A 19,867-nucleotide genomic window follows, 5' to 3' on the forward strand; every position below is an offset into this window, starting at 1 on the left:
TGGAGGCAGAACTAGTTGCTGCGTTGGAGGCAGCAAGAGAAGCCCTTTTCTTCTCGTATTTACTCAGGGATTTAGGGATCACAGAAGTCGAACCAGTCTTGTACACTGACAGTCAAGGATGTATACAGGTCAGCAAGGATCTGGCCAAACATTGGAAACTTAAACACATCGACACTAGGTATTACTTCATTAGGGACCATGTGCAAGACAGTGACATATTGATTGAGTATGTTGAAACAGCCAATAATGTGGCTGACATACTTACAAAGCCTCTCAAGGGATTCAACACAACAAGGATGTCAAGAATGATAGGATTGGGCATGCTGTTGTGGGGGGGAGTTGAAGATGCACCAGCATTGCCAGCGCATGACACAGTAATAGGGAACACACAGGATCGGGGAATTGGAAGGGTATCGGGTGATGAGGAAGACAAACAGAACGCGAAGCTAGTGGGAGCTAACACAGCCTATGCACGAGGATTAACACCATGGTATGCGAGGAGCATGTTGCTATGACAATGCTTATGAAAGCAGATACATGGCATATGGACATGACTCGACAAAGTAAGTACAGATGGGTGCCCAGAGCATGTATATATAATACAAGTCATGTTGCTACCATACAATGAAAATCTATGCCTTTTTAACTGAGACTACCCAATTGTGAGAGTGCCTGCTAGTGGCCTCTGTATCGGTGTACCTAAATTCAACTAAAACTCAACTCAGCCACAATCGACTTGGGCTTGGCCTCAATTCCTGAGGATCAAAGCAGAGCAGCATATCAGTATACAGTCTGTACCTGCCTTTCATTTAGTCATCCTCCGTAGTCTCGTCAGTCCTGTATCGCACGCTCAGCACGGGTTCAAGTCTCACTCCGATCCTCGTTGGTGCACTTGTGCAATTCTCAACCAGGTTTCATTCGCTTCCGATGGTCACAAAAGATTGATTGCGTGCATGCGTGCATGCGTGCATGAGTGAATCTGCGACTGTCTCCTGCCCTCTTCACTCGTCATCCGACGAATCGCTCTCACCAACAATCTCGTGCAACTCAATCAAATACTCGTTGAGCTTTTGCCTCGACACTTCTCCTTCAACTCCCATCGTTCCTGCATTTGCCTGCACCAATCCCACCTTGTCTGAGTTGCTGCTTGGTTTTGGAGGGTTTTCAGTGCCTAGAGCCAAGTTGAGGATTGCTTGTAGCTCGGCGAAACCAATCGCTTTGACTTGAGGCGTAGTTGGGCTGGTAGAGTGTCGGAACGTTTGCTGGAACTTTTTCATGTTCGAAAGCAGTTCGGCGGGAGACTTTGAGTAGAGTAGTTCGAAGAACTTTTTAGCTCTTTCCAAGCTGATCTCCGATCCGACACTTCCTCCCTCTCCTGCTCCCACCGTCCCTGCAGCAGTTGTTCGCACCGGCACAACGATATTCTTCAAATTCTGCTGAACAGCCAATATCCCCCTAACCACCTTTGTCACTCCTTGACGGTTAATCGCTCTGATCTTATGCACTAACCCAATAAGTGTAGCGTCGATGAGAGTTGAGATTCCGCTCCAAACCCAAGCTCTTGACTCCACCGGAAGCGCTTCGGAGAGAATATCATCGAGATTTGCTAGGTCGGAGTTGAGATCGACGATGTGAGGTGAAGGTTCGATAGCAGAGGAGATTAGGTAGGTTGATTCGGTGATGGAGAGGGTGAGGTAGGTGAGGATACGAAGACGCATCTCGAGACGAAGAGTGAAGAGGATGGTGGATGAGAGATGGAGGTAGATGTTTTGGAGAGTGGGCAATTTGCTGACAAGGTCTGGGGTTAGGGGTAGAGGGAGGTTCTCTTCCGTCACACCATCTTCGCCAGTGCTGGTGGGTGGAGAGTTGATGTCGATAATTGCACCCCGTCGACCACCGTTGAGCGCCCGAGGCTCGATCACGCTTAGCCTTGCTTTGGCTCGTGTAGATCGAAGAGGATCATCGTTATGTACCTTGGAGCTCTGCTTCTCGTGAACAGGTTTCAATCGACCCACATTAGCCGAGAACCATTCTACACTGTGCTGCAGACATCCCAATGCCAGCAGCTTCTTGCGGGAGGTTGTAAATTCGTGGATCGCAAGAGATTGCGGTTTCGCCTTCGCATAAGCCAGTTCGAATCTCGCCTCTTGCGCCAACAACTCCATTTTCCGCTGCGATGGTGTTTTGGCGTCGCGTAGTTCGGCAAGACACGCCACCATCTCCGATCGTTGTGCCCAGTTCGATGACAGTGCGAATCCATCCCCTGCTGCAGCGGCACCACCGGTAACTTTCGTTTCCCCATCCTCTCCTTCTCCACCTTCGGAGCGGATAAGATCGCGGAACCTCTCCCCACATTTCTGGTAGAACTGAATGACAACCATCACAATCAACCGACTGTAACTCTCCCTATGAAACGGTGTAGTCCTCAACATCGAATATAGACTATCGATCAGGACGATCACGTTACTCGCTGCTTTGACTACCCGTCTTACCTCTGCTGATCGAGAGCTAGGGTGCCGGGAGGAGGGATCTTCAGCAAAGCTGTCGGTCTGACCTGTGGCACCGGTGAAAAGGGTTTGCACTTTTTCTTCGAGTTGAGGTAGAAAGATGTCCTGTACGAATTCTTCGAGGAATGCAGAGAAGCCGCGAGATGTTTCGCCTGCTGCGGAGGAAGGCATGACGGCAGAAACGCGTTCGACGAAGGCAAGTGCCGGTTGGAAGAGGACGGAGACGTTGAATGCGTCTGGTTTCACCAGGAGCCGGTGGGAGGAGCCGGTGTAGGATTCTACGCCACTACCACCGCGACTTCGACTTCCAGTACTGGATCCGGTTGGTACAATCGCCGTTGTAGAAGTGCTAGCGGAGAGCGAGTTGGAGGAAGCAACAATAATCTGATTCCCCGCTCTCACACCCCCTGCACCCGTCCCAGCTTCGAGAGAGACCAAACCGGGAACGGAAGCCTTCAAAGCCTGCGTTACAGCCAACTGATGTCTCTGCAACGGCCCAATCTCTCTTCTCCCAACCTTCTTCACGCCTTGTCCACCCCCTTCAGCCAACCTAAACAACTGCTTCCCTCGATCCCTCCCAAACCGATGATCCCTCAAAACATCATTCACACTCACCACCGCATTCCTAACCCCACTCGCACCCTCATCATCCATCAGATAATCATGCAACAACGTCCTCACTTCCATCTGAATCGGTTTCCACACCTCCAACAAACTCCCCACACCAGAAAGCTTCTTCGATGCCAACTCATCTCTAAACCCTGCTCTGGATGCAATCATCCCCGCCACCTCGTATACTACTCTATGACCCTGCAGTACGGCATCGAGCTTGGAGAAGAGCGTCCAGAACAAGTCGCGCATCGTCTCGCTGTCTCTTTGCAACGCTGATGTTTCGCCTGCCGATATGCGGAGCATGGTCGATACGGGACGGTTGGAGGTGAAATTGAACGAGCTGCGTGAAGAGCGCATTGATTCGGTGAAGGAGCGTGCGAGAGCGGAAGAGGAGGCCAGTAGGACGGATTCGGGTCGAAGCGCGACAGAGAACCGACGTAGAGGTTCGTTACGGGCATCCACTTCATCGATGGTGGTATCGACAAGTTGGTGGACCTCCATGGCGAGACGTTGAGAGATGATGTCAAGTGCTGTGCCCAGTTTGCCGAGACGGGAAAGGGATTCGAGAAGCATCTCGATGTAGAGGAAGGAGTCGGCTTCTGGGTTGGCGTCAAAGTCGGGGCCGTATCGTCCGCCCACCTGGCTTGGTGGGTTGCTTTGGAGATCTGAGGTGTGCTCGCCTGTAAGCGCAGAGAACGATTTGGTCCAAGTCATGAGTGCAGCTTCGGGAATATCCGAGGCAAGGTTGGGGTCGAAGCTGGGTCTCGAACGAAGACTTTGCAAGAATCGTGTGAGCTGTAAAGAAGAAGACTGCTTTGTTGTCTTTGCTTCTTCTCCAGCTGCTGCACCAGTGCTGGCCCCTTCTTCTTCTTCTACCCCAGCAACGCCCCCATAATCCGATCCGAACTTGACCAACGGCAACTCCTCCTGTCCCGCACTATACACCTTCCACCTCGCATCGCAAAAGTAGCTCTTCAAATACAAATGATTATGCAACTCTTCAATCAAAATCTCCAACATTGCCTGTTCCTGCCCTTTGAGGTATGCTCTCAAATCATTAGTCGCCCCAACCTCCACCACTTCCGGTTTATCAATCGTCTTCAACGACCTCACCAACAGATACACCGATTCCAAAAACCTCTTCTCGGCCATCAAGCTCTCCAGTCGATCCGGAACCGCTTTTAGATGCTCTACCGTATCCAACAACCTCAACGCCTCTTTCACCGCCTGGCTCCTCTGCCACATCTGTACCAAATCCGCCCTTTTCGCCCCAAGCGCCTCCCTCGAATCCCTCAACCTCCTCCTTGCACCACTAACACTCCCCTGCGCAGCCGTCAAACTCGCCAACACACTATTATGCATCGTAATTGCCGTCGCAAAACTCTCATAATGATCATCCACCGTCCCCTGCAAACTCGTCTCGATCAACTGTTTCACCTGATCAAACTCGAACCGTGACGCTCCGAGACTGCTCGAATCCAACATACTCAGCGCAAGCGCGACAGAGTTGAACTGATCATTTGCGACGAATGGCCATTCCGCCTCGACTTTGCGTAGGATGGCATTGATCGATTGGAATACACGAGGGTCGTTGCGATCGATATAGGAGGTGATGGGTTTACGGATGTGGGAAGAGGTTTCGGAGATTTTCTTCTCGTTGTGACGTCGTCGGGATTCTTCTTCGGCTGTTGTACCGCGCATGATGCGAGCGGCTTGACGTTTGCGTCCGGCGGAAGATAGGGCTGAGAGGACATAGTTGAGTGCTGCTGGCTCATCGGGTTGGGTCAGAGAGCCGAGGGGGGCGTTAGAGAGGCGACGTGGATCACGCTGTGGTCGTTGGCCAGGGACAGAAAGTCGATCGGTGGGGTTCGAATAATTGCTGTATAGCCCGTTATCGTGACCTTCCGAAGGAGCGTCAACGGGGGAAAGTGTGCCGTAGATGTCTTCGTGATCTTCAGAATCAGCTTGACTGGAAGGCGTTCCTGAACGTGCGACTTGAGCCATCAACTGTGCTGTACGATTGTGTCGATCCGATGGGGGAGTTGACTGTTGGTGGTGGTGCAATGATGAGCCATCTGTACTCTGAGCAGAAGGATTGCGGGCGATACCGGATCGTGAAGCAGCCAAAAGATCTCGCCCCGGCCCATTCTTTGCAGGCGAAGAAGGACTCGAAGCACCGCCATGAGCAGCCGATCCAATAGGTGGGATTTGCAGTTGAGGTCTCTGAGGCGTCACCCTCCCACGATCTTGTGCCGTGGACGTAGTGTTCATCGACGATAGTCCCCTCTGGTGCTGCTGCAGTTCAGGCGCTTGTTGAGGCCTTCGCATCGACCTCGCAGGTCGCAATGGCGAATGAGGGGTGGCATCCACGACTGCCGACGCTGCCTCCTGACGCGAAGGCGTGCGGCTGTGCTGCAACGAAGCAGTGGATGGATTCTGGGGAGCTGCCATAGAATAGTTCGGATCAAGTGCGGAGCCAGACGAGCTGTTGTTGTTAGACCCCTGATGCTGTTGTGGCTGACCATATGAAGCAGCATTGTTGTAACCTCCCTGTTGCAACTGCTGCTGGTGGGCGTAGCCTTGTCCGACATCGTAGTTAGACATCGAATTGGACGGCGCATGGCCAGCATAAGATGTCCCTGCTCCCGAACCAGCCCCGCCACCTATCGATACTGAGCCAGGGTGTTGTCCGAATGCTTCGCCGACGTGGGGTACTTGTGTTCGAGCCGAGCTGAAGCTGGAAGCAGCTGTGCCTGCGCCAAGATTGGTGTTTCCGTGCTTGATCTTGGACCGGATGTCCTTGATCGTGTTTGAGCGGCCGGACATGGTGGCGACTGAGCAGTAGCAGCGCCTAGCTTGAGAGGGTTCAAGCCGTTGCTTGCCTGTGCATGTGATAGAAGGTTTTCGGTTTTCGAGCCCTGCTCAGGGACACTCCGGCCGTGTTGAAGCTGCTCTGATCGGGTTGAGTTTGCCTGCGCCGTTACTGGTGAGCTCAGATGTACGACCGTTTCTACAGCATAGAGAGACGGATTTGGGTATAGAGATGATTGTGGTGTATGTAATGTCGTGCAATGTCAAGTCAAGATAGGAGGATGATCGTTTTGAGATGGCCCGAACGCACGCACTTGGCTGCTGTGTGTTGCTGTCTTTGGCTGCGTGACAGCGTTCTCAGCTCGGAATTCGGAGCCCGATTTTTTCGATGACATTTTTGGACCCTGAATTTTCGATTCTTCTTTCCTCCAGCTAACAACGACTTTCTTCTTTACTTCTCCCCACCCTCTCATTTTCCTGAACCCAGAACAACAGAGCTGCACTCGAGACCTGCTCGGGCCAGGCAAGAGGAAGATCATGAGCGCTGATGGTAGCGCCGATCCCAACTTTCCAACAGGTCTTCGCATCCAACCTAGTAGCTTGCATCGCAATGCCGCACACAAGTACCCTCGACCATATCAGCAGAAGGAAGTGGACGGCTCAGCAGCCGCTCACGGTAGCGAACAAATAACATCATGGGAGCAAGACACCGCAAAAGACATCGATGACTACGGAATCGCAGGAAGAATCTGGGAAGCTGCTTACTTGCTAGCACGCTATCTTCGACCTGCAAACCAACAACCGGGTCAATTAGAATTCGATCCTCCCTGCTCACTATTTTCGGAGGCAGGACCCAGCTCAAAGCCTCTGACAGTAGTCGAACTGGGGTCTGGCGCCGGATATGGGTCTCTACACCTCGCTCGTCAGATAGTGCAGCATGCTAAAACAGCAACAATCAAGCCGCCTCAAGTGAGGTTGGTTCTGACAGATCTGGAAAACGTAGTCCCTCTCATGGAGCGCAATGTCGAACGCGCCGGTTACAAACAGTCTACCGAAGTGATTGACGTCAGCATACGAGGCCTTGCATGGGGCAACGAAGAACACGCTTCGCGGCTGCTTTCGGAGCTCTCTCACAGTGCATCAAAAGCGTCGAACAACCCACTCACCCACATTCTGTGCTCGGATCTCGTCTACTTTCCGGAATTGCTCCCGCCATTGTTGCGATCTATCATCTCGCTATCTAGCGATGGACTGTCTAACGCCGATACGCAATCTTCTGAAGGCAAAGGACCAGAGCTGATCATCTCATACCAAATCCGTTCGTTGACCAAAGAACAGCCCTTCTGGTCCGCACTCGGTTCCTGGTTCGACTTTCAAGCCGTCGACTGCCGGCCGATACTGCGCAAACAGACAGAATCGGACTCTGTCGATGTTACAGCGGATTCAGAATGGCATCGCTTCGGATCACAAGGAGAGGACCATGGTGCATCAGCTGATGCGGATCAAGAGCTGTTTGTCTTTGTTGGATACAGACGCGAGGAAACGTTCGGCTTTTTGGCACCAGAGAGTGACGCCGACCTGATGCAGGGGAACAGGCTAAGGCCACGGCAAGGGCAAGGAGAGAATGGCGAGGATCAATACGAACTCGAGTCGCCGACGTCCGGGACTGACTACTTCGAATGGCTGTTGTTGTCCAACATGGGTGTTGGAATGGGCTGAACAACCGACGGTGCTTTTGGACTTGACTCTTCCGCATCACGCCCTGGTCGTTTCTTCACTCTGGGAGCCCCAACCCAGTCGGGCTTGCTTAGTAGCCAGTCGCACAGCTCCCGACGAGAAGGCAGCCGCGCATCGTTTCGTGCTGCAGGTGTTCGACGCGGTACCGAAGCGGGCTGCTGTGTCTGCTCTTCTCTTCGCCTATCAGTAGGACCCTCGCTTCTGTTCTGCCGCTCAGCACTTGACTCTTCCCGACGATCTTTGTCAGAGGTCTTCGCATGCGCATCTTCAACCGGTACACCCCCTCGCTTCACATTGTCGTGACGTCTTTCGAGCGGTGGGGGCGGAGAGGAAGCAAGTAAAGGTGGAATGTCAGGATTGTCACAAGTGTTGGTCAGCCAGCCATCGATGTACTCTGGCCGGTCTTGGTAGTCGTAGCGACGTCTTGGTCTCGAATGGTGCTGACGCTGCTTTCGTCTTTGTTGACCGAGGTAGAAGCTGCCACTTCCTGTCCAGTTGACTGACATGGTATTTCTGGAAGGAGAAGAGTCCGAGCTGCTTGTAGCTTAGCTTTTGTTATCTTTGAAGAAGTAGGTGGAATACGTGATGTAGCTAGAGGGGAAGGAACTATACAAAGGGTCATGCCACGTTGGCTCGCTCGAGCTCAACTGAACCATATACCAAGATACCCGAGCGAGTGAATGTACGCCCTGCTCCCAAACATCGCAATCATCGGGCACGCTGTACAACTCTTCCAGCGACTGCTATACTTCAGCCATATCTGTGGAATGAGTTTTGTGTATGGCTAGCATGGCCAAAAGAACGCCAACGATTGAACTCGGAGGTCAAAAATTCCATTTGTGTGACTTTGGCTAGGCCTAACACCGTTTAAAATCGCGCAGATCGTCGCTTCTTTTAGTTGAATTTAGATGTACAATACTTGAGGCCACAATCAGGCACTCTAGTTGTCAGTCAGAACTAAAACAAAAGGCTTAAATTTTGTAAAGAGGTAATGACTAAGCTAAGAGCATATATACATGTTCTTGGCACCTGACTGTGCTCACTTTGTCAAGTCATGCCCATGTGCCACATATCTTCTTTCATAAGCATTGTCATATCAACATACCCCCTGCATACCATGGTGTCAATCCTCATGCATAGGCTGCATTAGCTCCCACTAGCTTTGCATTCTGCTTGTCCTCCTCATCGCCTGATGCCTTCCCAATTCCCTGATCCTGTGAGCTCCCATTTAATACATCATGCGTTGGCGATGCCAGTGCATCTTCAACTCTTTTTCGATGTCACTCGGCAGCGATCGAAAAAAAGCGGATCTCTCAGCAAAAAAAACATCAAGATCGCCAGCTGCAAGCCCACAAACGATGCGACTGACTGAGGTGGAGGAATTAATTCCTAAGAAAAAAAAAAAAAGGAGAATTTCGAAAATGTCAACCAAAAAAGGGACTTTTTCTTTTTCTTTTTTTGACAGCCTCGCTTCAGAGTCGCAGTCTGCTGCCTTGGTGAGTTGCATCCAATTTAGGCCGTTTCTTGGATTTTAGGCCGTTTCTTGGATTTCAGGGTCGACGACCGCTTTCGGTCGGAGAAAGGAGAAGCAACGCACGGTCCAGGTGGCTTTGGACAGGGTTGAAGCTCAGCCAAAAATCGCTTGCTCCTCCGCTCAGGACAATTCAATACGTTCTCACCTCATCCCCTTCTCCCTCCCACCATCTTCACGCATTCTGGATCAATACCTTGTCTCTAGCAGCAACTCAGTTCGGAATACACGACACAACAACTAGGGCGGGTTTAATCATTCATGCTCGTTCCAGGGCTTGCCAAATAGACAGCCATCCGCATTGCCTGAACGATTGCGAGCTGGGACGCGCTCGCTACACAACACACAACATCGTTTCAACGGTATTTTGCGTCCCATCATCCGAACCAAAACAAGAACTAGACACCGCTTCGTCGAGCTCAGGGCGGCGCCAGCACCATGTTGGAAGGTGTTCTTGCCTCGCTCCTTAACAGGCTTCTTGCCGCATACGTCGACGGTCTCAATACCAGTCAGCTCAATGTAGGCATCTGGTCTGGGGATGTCAAGCTGCGCAACTTGCGCCTCAAGACATCCGCTCTCGACAAGTTCAGATTGCCCATCGATGTCAAGGAAGGCTATCTCGGCGATCTCACCCTCTCCATCCCGTGGTCCAATCTCAAAGGCAAGCCTGTTCGTATCCTCGTTGAGAATGTCTACCTTCTAGCAGCACCCAAGAACAGCAGCGCCGAAGTCGACGAGCAAGAAGAAGCACAACGTGCACAGGCTGCAAAGCAGGAGAAGCTGGCCAATGCAGAGCTCCTCGGCAGAGAAAGTGGTCAGGGTGTCGGCATGTCGAGTGAAGACGAACAAAAAAACCAGTCCTTCACTAGCTCGCTCATCACTAAAATCGTCGACAACCTTCAATTCACCGTTCGCAACATTCACATTCGATACGAAGATAGCCTCTCAAATCCAGAACATCCCTTTTCGGCAGGTATCACGCTCGCCGAGTTCTCCGCCGTCTCCACCGACGCCAACTGGAACCCCACCTTCATTCAGAACAGCGGAGATGGCATTCACAAGCTCGCTCGCTTGGAGTCTCTGTCCGTCTATTGGGACACTGACTCAGAGTCACTAGCAGGGCACGAGATCTCGCAAGCCCAAAAGAAATTCAACGCGCTTATTGCCCGCGATGGCAGCACACCCAGTCATCAGTACATCCTCAAGCCCGTCTCGGGTGCTGGTAGGCTCGTCATGCGCAAGAAGATGACCTCGGAGATCCCCAAGATGGATGCACAGCTACTTTTCGAAGAACTCGGTTTCGCACTCGACGACGAACAGTACCGCGACGTCATCTCGGTCGCCGACCTTTTCCACTTCTACACACGTCAAGCACAGTATCGCAGGTTCCGTCCGTCTCCAGAAGAGCTCGAAGAGAATAAGCCACGTGCTCTGCTGCGGTTTGCAGGCAAAGCCATTCTCAACGAGGTTCACGAACGCCATCGTGTCTGGAGCTGGGACTATTTCCGCGAGCGACGCGACGATCGAAAAGAGTACGTCGAGCTGTTCAAACACAAAGAGAAGAGCGTACAAAAGACGAATCAGCAGCAAGCAGGTTTAGCTATCGCTCAGAGCGACAGTGGTTCTCGCTTGGAGGAACTCGAGAAGAAGCTCAACTACAAAGATATTCGCTTCTACCGTTCAATAGCGCGACACGAGTTGCGCAAAGAGTCGCTCGTAGCTAAGAAGGACGACATTGCCAACGGTGGCACCGGTGCCAATGCTAACGGTCAGAAAGCCGGTGGCGGCGGTGGATGGCTCGGCTGGATCTGGGGCGGTGGTGGTGACAAACAGCATCATGACCAGGAAAGCGGCATGCTCAATGAAGAGCAACGAAAAGAGCTCTATGATGCCATCGAGTGGGACGAAGAGGCTAGTGCTGCTGCATTGACACAGTCAGTCGACGCGCCAAGGGACGCGATGCATTTGCGGCTCATCACCAAGCTCAAAACAGGTTCGGTTGCTCTCAAGGACCATGCACGTGGTACCGACATCCTCTCGCTCGTGTTCGACTCGCTCCAAGCCAACGTCATTCAGCGTCATGACAATCTCGAAGCAGCAGTGGCACTCGGTGGGCTGCGACTCTACGACGGCACCACTCCCAACTCGCTCTACCCTCAAGTGGTGCGAGTCAAGGATGAAGAGATTGACAACCCAAGCCGACAGAACTCGAACGGAGGCAATCTCAAAGCCATCGAACACGAGATCGACCAGGAGAGCGATCCAGACAATCCATTCTTCTACGCCAAGTATGAGCTCAAGCCACTCGACGACCGTGCCGACAACGCACTCACGCTCAAGATGCGGTCGATGGAGATCATCTATCATCGTGGCTTTGTTGAGTCAATCGTGCGCTTCTTTAAGCCGCCGGAGAGCGAGCTCGAATTGATCGGTGCGCTGATCGATGTTGCCAGCGAGACTATAGAGGGTATCCGCAAAGAGACACGCGCAGGTCTGGAGAATGCTCTGCAGAATCACAAGACTATCGATATGCTTGTCGACGTCAAAGCGCCCATTATCATCATCCCTGAAGATGTGACCACGAAAAAGTGCCAGCATATGGTACTCGATGCCGGTCGTATTGCCGTGCGCTCGGTGCTTGCTGATCAGAACGCGCTCGACACTGTGCGTTCCAAGCAGAACCGCGCTTACACTGACGAGGACTACCGTCAGCTTGAGAATCTCATGTACGACCGCTTCTTCGTCAAGCTTGAGTCGGCCCAGCTCGTCATGGGCAATGACATCGATTCGTGCATGAAGGGTCTTCATTCGAACTCGACCGATCACGGCTTGCATCTGCTCGAGCGCATCAATCTCGACTTTACGCTGCACAACTCGATCCTCTCTTCAGCACCCAACCTGACCAAGTTCAAAATGACCGGCCATCTGCCTACGCTGCGCGTCAACTTCTCGGATCGCAAGTACAAGACCTTAATGCGCATCATTGAAGTTGCGATCCCCAACTTTGAGGATGAGACTTCGGATGGTGAAAATCCGACTAAAGGTCTGGGCACTATCGAAGAGGAGCTCGAGCCCGTGGCTATCGGCAAAGCCAGTCAGGGTGGCAAGCGAGCTGATGATGACGATGGAGACAATGACGACGACAAAGAGACAGCCAGGTCGCGGCGAACTCGAAGCAGGGCATCCGAAACGCTTGACCTCAACAAGGCGCGTCGGCAGCGACTTGCGGGTCAGCTGCGTGGCGAGGATGATTATCTGATCGGCGCTGGTCTCGACGATGACGATGATGGCAAGGACGAGTTCCAGGATGCTGAAGATGCTACGGTTGATAAGGTCAATGCGCATCAAAAGACGTTTGAGCTCGAGTTCGTCGTCGACTCGCTTCAAGGTTCTATCTTCCGTTCTGCCACCGATCCTTCGCAGCCTGATCGCTTGTTGGTGGATGCCCGCTTCGAAGGCTTCCTGTTGCATCTTGCTGTCTACCCTTACCATATGGACGTCGATGTGGGACTGCGCAGTCTCGAGTTAGAAGACAAGATCGTCGACCAGGGAGCGCAGTTCCGCCACCTCATCACTTCCAAGCATGTGAGGGATGGTAGTTCGCGGCAAGCGACGGGCGAGTCGGGCGCTTCGTCTGGATCCGTCTCGCCTTCAGAGCAACGTGATCTCGTGAGCGTCAGGTACACACGCGTCAGTCCGGACTCGCCCGAGTTCATGACCAAGTACGAAGGTATCGACCAGACAGTCAACGTCGAGCTGTCAACCATCAACATCATGCTCACGCGTGTCAGTGTGCTGGCGGTGTACGATTGGATCATGACCACGTTCGTTGCTGTCGACGAGCCGAACTCATCCACGGCGCAGTCACGGGAGCAGCAGCAACAGCGTCGACCTAGCCGATCATCAGATCGACGACCGAGCGATGCTGCCTCGAAGCGGCCTTCGATCCGACCTTCCGATTCAATGCAGAACACATCAGCAGCAACGGGAGCTGTGGCCAGTGCAGGTGATGGTGAACGCAAGGAAAAAATGCGGGTTCGTGTCAAGCTCAACTCGATCGTGCTCCGTCTCAACAACGATGGTACCCTGTTGGCGACCTTGACGCTCTCGACCGCCGATGTTGCCGTGATGCTGCGGGGCAACACGATCCGAGTTGCTGCCCGTCTTGGCTCGCTTCTCCTCTATGACAATGCCAAACGCAGTGTCGCCGACCCGCATTTCAAGAAGCTGCTTAGTATTCAGGGCGATGAGCTGGCTGACTTCACCTACGAGACTTTCGATGACGCTGATGCGGCTTCTTATCCCGGCTACGATTCGTCGATCTGGCTGCGATCCGGTTCGCTCAAGTTCACTTTTGTCGAAGAGCCCATTCGTGACCTCTTGCAGTTCTTCAGCAAGTTTGCGCAAATGAAGGCAGTTTACGACGCCGCAACACTCGCCGCTTCCAATCAGGCTTCGCAGCTGCAAGAGCGTGTTGACAAGATGCACTACGACATCATCATCAAGACACCTATCGTTGTTCTGCCTAGGTCGGCTGACTCGCCGGATGTCATGACGGCCAATCTGGGTGAGATTTACGCCAAGAACACCTTTGCGCTTCGTGACAAGGAGGCCATTACCAAGATCGAAGCGGGTCTGCGACATATTCGTCTCGCGTCGAGGATGCGGTATGGTAGTCAGGAGTATCATGTACAGATGATTGATGATGTTAATATCTCCCTTGATATGGTGCAGTCGGATCGAGGTGGGGCTAGTCCAGGTGCAGTTAGTGACAGTCCAGAGACGCAGATGGTTGCGAAGATGTCGGATGTGCATATCAAACTGACCGAGGCGCAGTATTGTTTTGTGATGGAGTTGACGCAGTCTATTCCGCGTGCGTTTGCTGGGTTGGCTGAGGAGGCGAATGCTGATGATGATGGAACGACAGCGTCTGGTGCCGTTACTCCAGCTACTCCAGCAGCCTCGACGCCAGGTGCAAACCAGGGCGTAGGGAAGGGTCAGCCTCTGCCTCTGCCGTCGCGTCCGAACAAAGCGGGAACTACCACTCCAGGCAAGAGTGGTACTGCAACTCCCGTAACCGCTGCGCCTCCCAGCAAAGGCCCTGGTGTCGACATGCTTCCTGAGCTGGGCACTATCGTGCACAACGACGATGGAGATACACCTGTCCATACGAGTCTCGACATGTTCTTCGACGTCAATTCGATTCAGCTCGAGCTCTTCACTGCGGCTGCAACAGGTCAAGAGACACTGTACAACGCTCAGCTGGCGCGATTCTCCATCAACGGCTCAGAAGTCAAGCTCAAGATGCTCTCGGATAACTCACTCGAGGCTGAGGTGGCGCTCAAAACGTTCACTGTTACGGATCAGAGACCGGATAAGGACACTAAGTTCCGCGAGATCGTTCCTGCCGTCAAGCACGATGGACATCAGTTCATGATGAGCTATAGTGTCTCGGGCGGTGATGATGGGTCAGCCTTGGCGCTTGTTACTGTTGACAGTCCCAAGGTGATCTTTTCGCTGGATCCGGTCTTTGCCCTGCTCAACTTCTTCATGAGTGCGTTCCCTGATACGCCTCCGGCTGAAGAGAGGGAGGATAATGGGACGACTGCGGCGAACAACAACAATGCTAGTGGCGGTGCTGGTGCTGCCCAACCAGGCAATAATGCTGCTGGTGGAGATGGCACACAAGCTGCCGCTGCGGCTGGCACCTTGTCCTTCCGCGTCAATGTGGTCGATCCAACCATCATCCTTCTCGCTGCTCCTGAGCGTCATGATACCGAGGCGATCGTGCTTTCGATCAAACAGGTGCTCATGTCGCAGCAAGGTATCTTGGCGCTCAAGGTGGATCAGTTCGGCATGTTCATGTGCAGGATGCATCGTCCAAAGGATACCCTGCGACTGCTTGATAACCTGGATATGGCTCTTTCGATGGATAGCCGCGTCAGTGCTACAAGCTCGTTGACCAGTATCGAGGTCGACGTGGAACCGCTGGTGTTGCGTGTCTCGATGCGAGACATCATGATGATCCAGAGCGTTGTCAATAAGGCGATCGAGCTGTCGTCACAGCAGCTTTCCGCGGTGGGTAGGAGTGATGCCAAGAGTATCACTTCTTCGCAGCGTAGGCAGAGCTCGATGACTAGCGATAGTCATACCATTGACTCTCTCACCAGAGTGCCTAAGTTCGGTCAAGATGATGGCAAGAGTAGCACAACGATCGACGGTCGACCACCACAGCGTATTGAAGATGCCGAGCTTGTTGTCGCAAAAGAGTCGCTTCGGGCTGACTTTGCGGGCTTGCAGGTGATCCTGATTGGTGATGCTCATTCGTTGCCCATGCTCGATCTTAATGTTTCGAAGTTTGCGGTTGATGTGAGAGATTGGTCGGGCGATATGCATGGCAGTACCTTCCTCGATCCGTACATCAATTATTACAACCTGTCGAGGTCGCATTGGGAGCCGCTCATCGATCCATGGGGTGTTCAGTTCCACATGGAGTCGAGTGCTTCTCCGGCTCGCTTCAACGCTACAATCTCGAGCAAGAAGAGGTTGGAGCTCAACGTCACCACAACTCTCATCGAGACTGGTCTGTCGGCTCTCAACATGATGAGCGAAGTAGACATTCAGGATCTGCAGCAACGCAATCGTGCGCCGTTTGTCATTCAGAACCGGACTGGTTACCGCATCTCGCTCTGGCCCGAGAATGATGAGCGGGAACGCAAGAGCAAGACTTCACCACAGCATCTCGATGATGGCAAAGACATGCCTTGGAGGTTTGACGACTGGAAGGCGATGCGCGAGCATATTCACGAGAGTGGAGGCAATCGGCTTTCGCTTCAGATCGATGGGATGCCGTGGGAGCGATTAAGGCATATCTCGGTTGACAGGGAAGGGGAGTATATGTTGACGCTGAGGCCTAAGCTGGATAAGGTGGCGCACCGGATTCAGTACGAGGTGAAGCTGCATAACAACGTCAAGTATATTACTTTCAGGTCTTCGTTCAAGATCGAGAACAAGACACTGATTCCGATCGAGATGGTCATACTGGATCACGAGGGTAAGGTGACGGACCAGGTGAGGCGGATCGGGCCTGGTGAGGACTGTCCTGTTCCCATCGAAGCTGCTTATCACTGCAGAGTCAAGATCAGACCTGATCCAGGGTTCGAATATGATTGGTGTCAAGAGTCTCTCAACTGGCAAGATCTGCTGAAAAAGTCAACGCGCACCCTAACTTGCAAGGCACATGATGAAGGCGAGGCGCCATTCAGATTCCAAAGTTTCGCCATCTACGATCGACAGGATCCCAACAGCCGACAGTATCCCCGACTTACGCTGCGATTGCGTGCACCTGTCGAAGTGGAGAATCTCTTACCGTACGACATCCAGTATCGCATCTTTGACAAGAACCTCAATCATAACTGGTCGAGTTACCTGCGCAAAGGTGGAATCAGTCCGATACATGTAGTGGAGTTATCGCATCTGTTGTTGCTCAGTGTGGATATTCAGTCTTCGTGTTTCTCGCCTAGCGAGTTTGCGATCATTGCGACGGATAATCCGGACGATTTCCCAGTGGAGAAGATGTTAACGCTGGCAGATGCGGAGAACTTGAAGCTGAACCTGAGGTTGCATTACCAGAAGCATCCTGATTCGGGTGGAGCATTCAAGGTTCAGATCTATTCTCCGTACATCTTTATCAATCAGAGCGGATTGCCATTTGCGTTGAAGACCAAGTCTTGGTTGGGGAGTGCGAAGTTGGTTGCCGGTCAAGATCAAGGTGGGGTTTCGGCAGCGATTAGGAAGGAGCGGGAACCGTTTTTGTTCTCGCACAACTCGAATGATAGGAGGAATAGAGTGCTGATGCGGGTAGGGGATTCGCAGTGGTCGAAACCGTTATCGTTTGAAGCGATCGGGTCGGAGACCGAGGTGGTGATTGCTTCGGCTAGTAGGAATGAAGAGATTCATGTGGGGTTGACGGTGGAAGATGGGTTGGGAAAGTTCAAGTTATCGAAGGTGGTGAAGTTGACGCCGAGGTATTTGGTGAGGAATCGACTTAGCGAGCCGTTAAATCTGAGGGAAGCGGGTGCGGCGGACTTTGTCACGATCGATCCGGGGCAGAGGGTGCCATTAAGGTTCTTGCGAGTGGGTGCGACCAAGCAGATGACGCTTGCCTATCCTGGCATCAACAATAAGTGGAGTGCGCCGTTCAATATCGAAGATGTTGGAAGCGTCTTCTTGCGTCTCGCTAAGGATGGGAAGTCGCAGCAGCTTATCAAGGCCGAAGTATTGCTCGAAGGTCCGACGATCTTTATCTCGCTAGGGTTGGAGACTGGACCATGGCCGTTCATGCTGCGCAACGAAAGTGACTATACGGTGCAGTTCATGCAGGCTACTGAGCGAGAAGAAGAGGGGAGTGGGAAGAGGATCGATGAAGCGGTGGGTAAGAGGTATGAACTGAAGCCGAAAAGTAAGATGAAGTACGCATGGGACTATCCAGCTGTCAAGAACAAGATGATTAAGTTGGTTGCGAATGGGAGAGAGAGGAATGTGAACATTTTGGAGATTGGGAGTTTGCTGCCTTTCAAAGTTGCTCCAGCGGATAGGGATAAGGAAGGGGTGATAGCGTTGGATGTGAGGGCAGATGGACCGACGCAGACATTGGTATTGAGTAATTGGGTACCAGAGTTGAGCAACTTCAAGCGCAAACGTGGTGGACCGCACTCGACCTTCTCCCGCACAGATACGATGTCGAGCGTTAACAGTAAAGAAGCTCAGTTCGTAGCAGTCGATGTCGATACGAACATCCTTACAGCGTTCAACGTCGAGTTTGAAGGAGTCGGAATTTCGCTCATCAACCAAAACGTTCAAGAACTGGCGTATGTCAGCTTTAGAGGGTTGGAAATGCACTATACTGAATCCGAGGTGACCACGGCGGTCAATGTGATTTGTAAGTGGATTCAAATCGATAATCAGCTCTTTGGTGGGTTGTTCCCCATTGTACTGTATCCGACGGTCATTCCGAAGGATGGGAAGGATTTGGAAGTGCATCCGACTTTGCAGGCTTCAGTGATCATGTTGAAGGATCAATCGCATGGTGTGATGCATATCAAGTACGCATCCGTGTTGCTGCAGGAGATCACGGCCGAGTTGGACGAAGATTTCCTGTTTGCGCTTTACGAATTCAGCAAATTCAAAGGTGCCGCTTGGCAACTCGAGGCGGAGAAGGAGACGGATTTCATCGAGCATCCGAGAGAAGTTCCCGAGCCGAGTGGAGCGCAGAGTACGACGGATGATATCTATTTCGAGATCCTGCATCTTCAACCTATCTTGCTGAACCTTTCGTTCATGAGGACGGAGAGGGTCAATGCGGATGAAAAGGTCAGTTCTCGAAACCCGCTTATCTTTTTCTTCAACGCGCTTACGATGGCGTTGGGAAATGTAAACGAGGCACCGGTACGACTGAATGCGTTGGTGATCGAAAACGTTCGTCTTAGCAATGCGGTTTTGCAGCAGAGGATCATCTATCATTATTCGCAAGGCTTCCTTTTGCAGCTTTACCGGGTCTTGGGTTCGGCGGATTTCTTGGGTAACCCGGTTGGATTGTTTAACAATGTTTCCTCAGGAGTAGCGGACATCTTCTACGAGCCGTACCAAGGCTTGGTTATGCACGGCAACAAGGAGTTGGGATTGGGAATTGCGAGGGGAGCGAGTAGTTTTGTCAAGAAAACGGTGTTCGGCTTGACCGATTCCGTCTCCAAGGTCACTGGATCGATCGGGAAAGGTTTAGCGGCAGCTACGATGGATAAAGAGTTCCAATCTCGTCGAAGGATGACTAGGTTTAGGAACAAGCCTAGACATGCGTTGTATGGGATCACAGCCGGTGCCAACTCCTTTTTTACCTCGGTGGCGAGCGGGTTTGAAGGGTTGGCCTTGAGGCCGTTGGAAGGCGCAGAGCAGGGTGGTGCTGGTGGCTTCCTCAAAGGTGTTGGAAAGGGGCTGGTCGGAGCGATCACCAAACCTGTCGTCGGAGTTTTCGATTTGGCAAGTAACGTAACGGAAGGAATGAGGAATACGACGATGGTCTTTGATCAGAATGATATTGATCGTGTTCGACTCCCCCGTTACATTGCATCGGACGGCATTGTGCGGCCTTACTCTGATCGGGAAGCTCTCGGTCAGACTTGGCTCAAGAACGTCGATAATGGACGGTTGATGAAGGATAGCTATGTGGCTCACGTGGATACAGCCTCGCAAGAGGCCGATTCCGTGATCATGCTGACGGTTAGTAGGATTCTGTTTATAAGGACGATGCGGTTGAAGGTCATGTGGGAAGTTCCACTTAGTGATCTCAGCAGTATCTCTTTGGAAAGCGAAGGAATTGCGTTGGTGCTGAGGGGTGGAGTGCAGGGACCCTTTTTGCATCTGCCGGATGTGAGTACGAGGAATTGGTTGTTTAAACAGGTTAGTAGGGTAGTTAGGGGGTATAATGATTCCCGTCAGTCCTAGACAGCGCGTGGGAATGGGAACAGTCAAGAGCATTTGTTTCTGCAATGATACAGTATCTGATTCTATGTTATGCTACAGAGTGTGATCGAATGTGCAGGCGAGTGATGGTGTCCCCCCCTTTCCCCCTTTGGGGATGGGTGTTCGGCTTCTTATGCCAGGAGCTCAAGCT

The 19,867-nt window shown here is 52.3% G+C and overlaps 3 protein-coding genes across 3 annotated transcripts; 2 read left to right on the top strand and 1 right to left on the bottom strand.

The window, feature by feature from the left end:
* Positions 1-1,001: 1,001 nt before the first annotated feature.
* UHO2_03192 (uncharacterized protein) lies at positions 1,002-5,945 on the bottom strand (the record flags this gene model as incomplete). Its single annotated transcript, XM_041558107.1, has 1 exon — positions 1,002-5,945. One exon carries the CDS (start codon positions 5,943-5,945, stop codon positions 1,002-1,004), a length of 4,944 nt encoding a protein of 1,647 aa, XP_041414041.1.
* Positions 5,946-6,467: 522 nt separating this feature from the next.
* UHO2_03193 (uncharacterized protein) lies at positions 6,468-7,649 on the top strand (the record flags this gene model as incomplete). Its single annotated transcript, XM_041558108.1, has 1 exon — positions 6,468-7,649. One exon carries the CDS (start codon positions 6,468-6,470, stop codon positions 7,647-7,649), a length of 1,182 nt encoding a protein of 393 aa, XP_041414042.1.
* Positions 7,650-9,636: 1,987 nt separating this feature from the next.
* Positions 9,637-19,698, top strand: UHO2_03194 (uncharacterized protein; the record flags this gene model as incomplete). Its single annotated transcript, XM_041558109.1, has 1 exon — positions 9,637-19,698. The coding sequence occupies one exon, from the start codon at positions 9,637-9,639 to the stop codon at positions 19,696-19,698; it is 10,062 nt and encodes a 3,353-aa protein (XP_041414043.1).
* Positions 19,699-19,867: the final 169 nt, after the last annotated feature.

The sequence above is a fragment of the Ustilago hordei genome, assembly GCF_900519145.1.
Source record: "Ustilago hordei strain Uho2 genome assembly, contig: UHO2_contig_05, whole genome shotgun sequence".
NCBI classification, from domain to species: domain Eukaryota; kingdom Fungi; phylum Basidiomycota; class Ustilaginomycetes; order Ustilaginales; family Ustilaginaceae; genus Ustilago; species Ustilago hordei.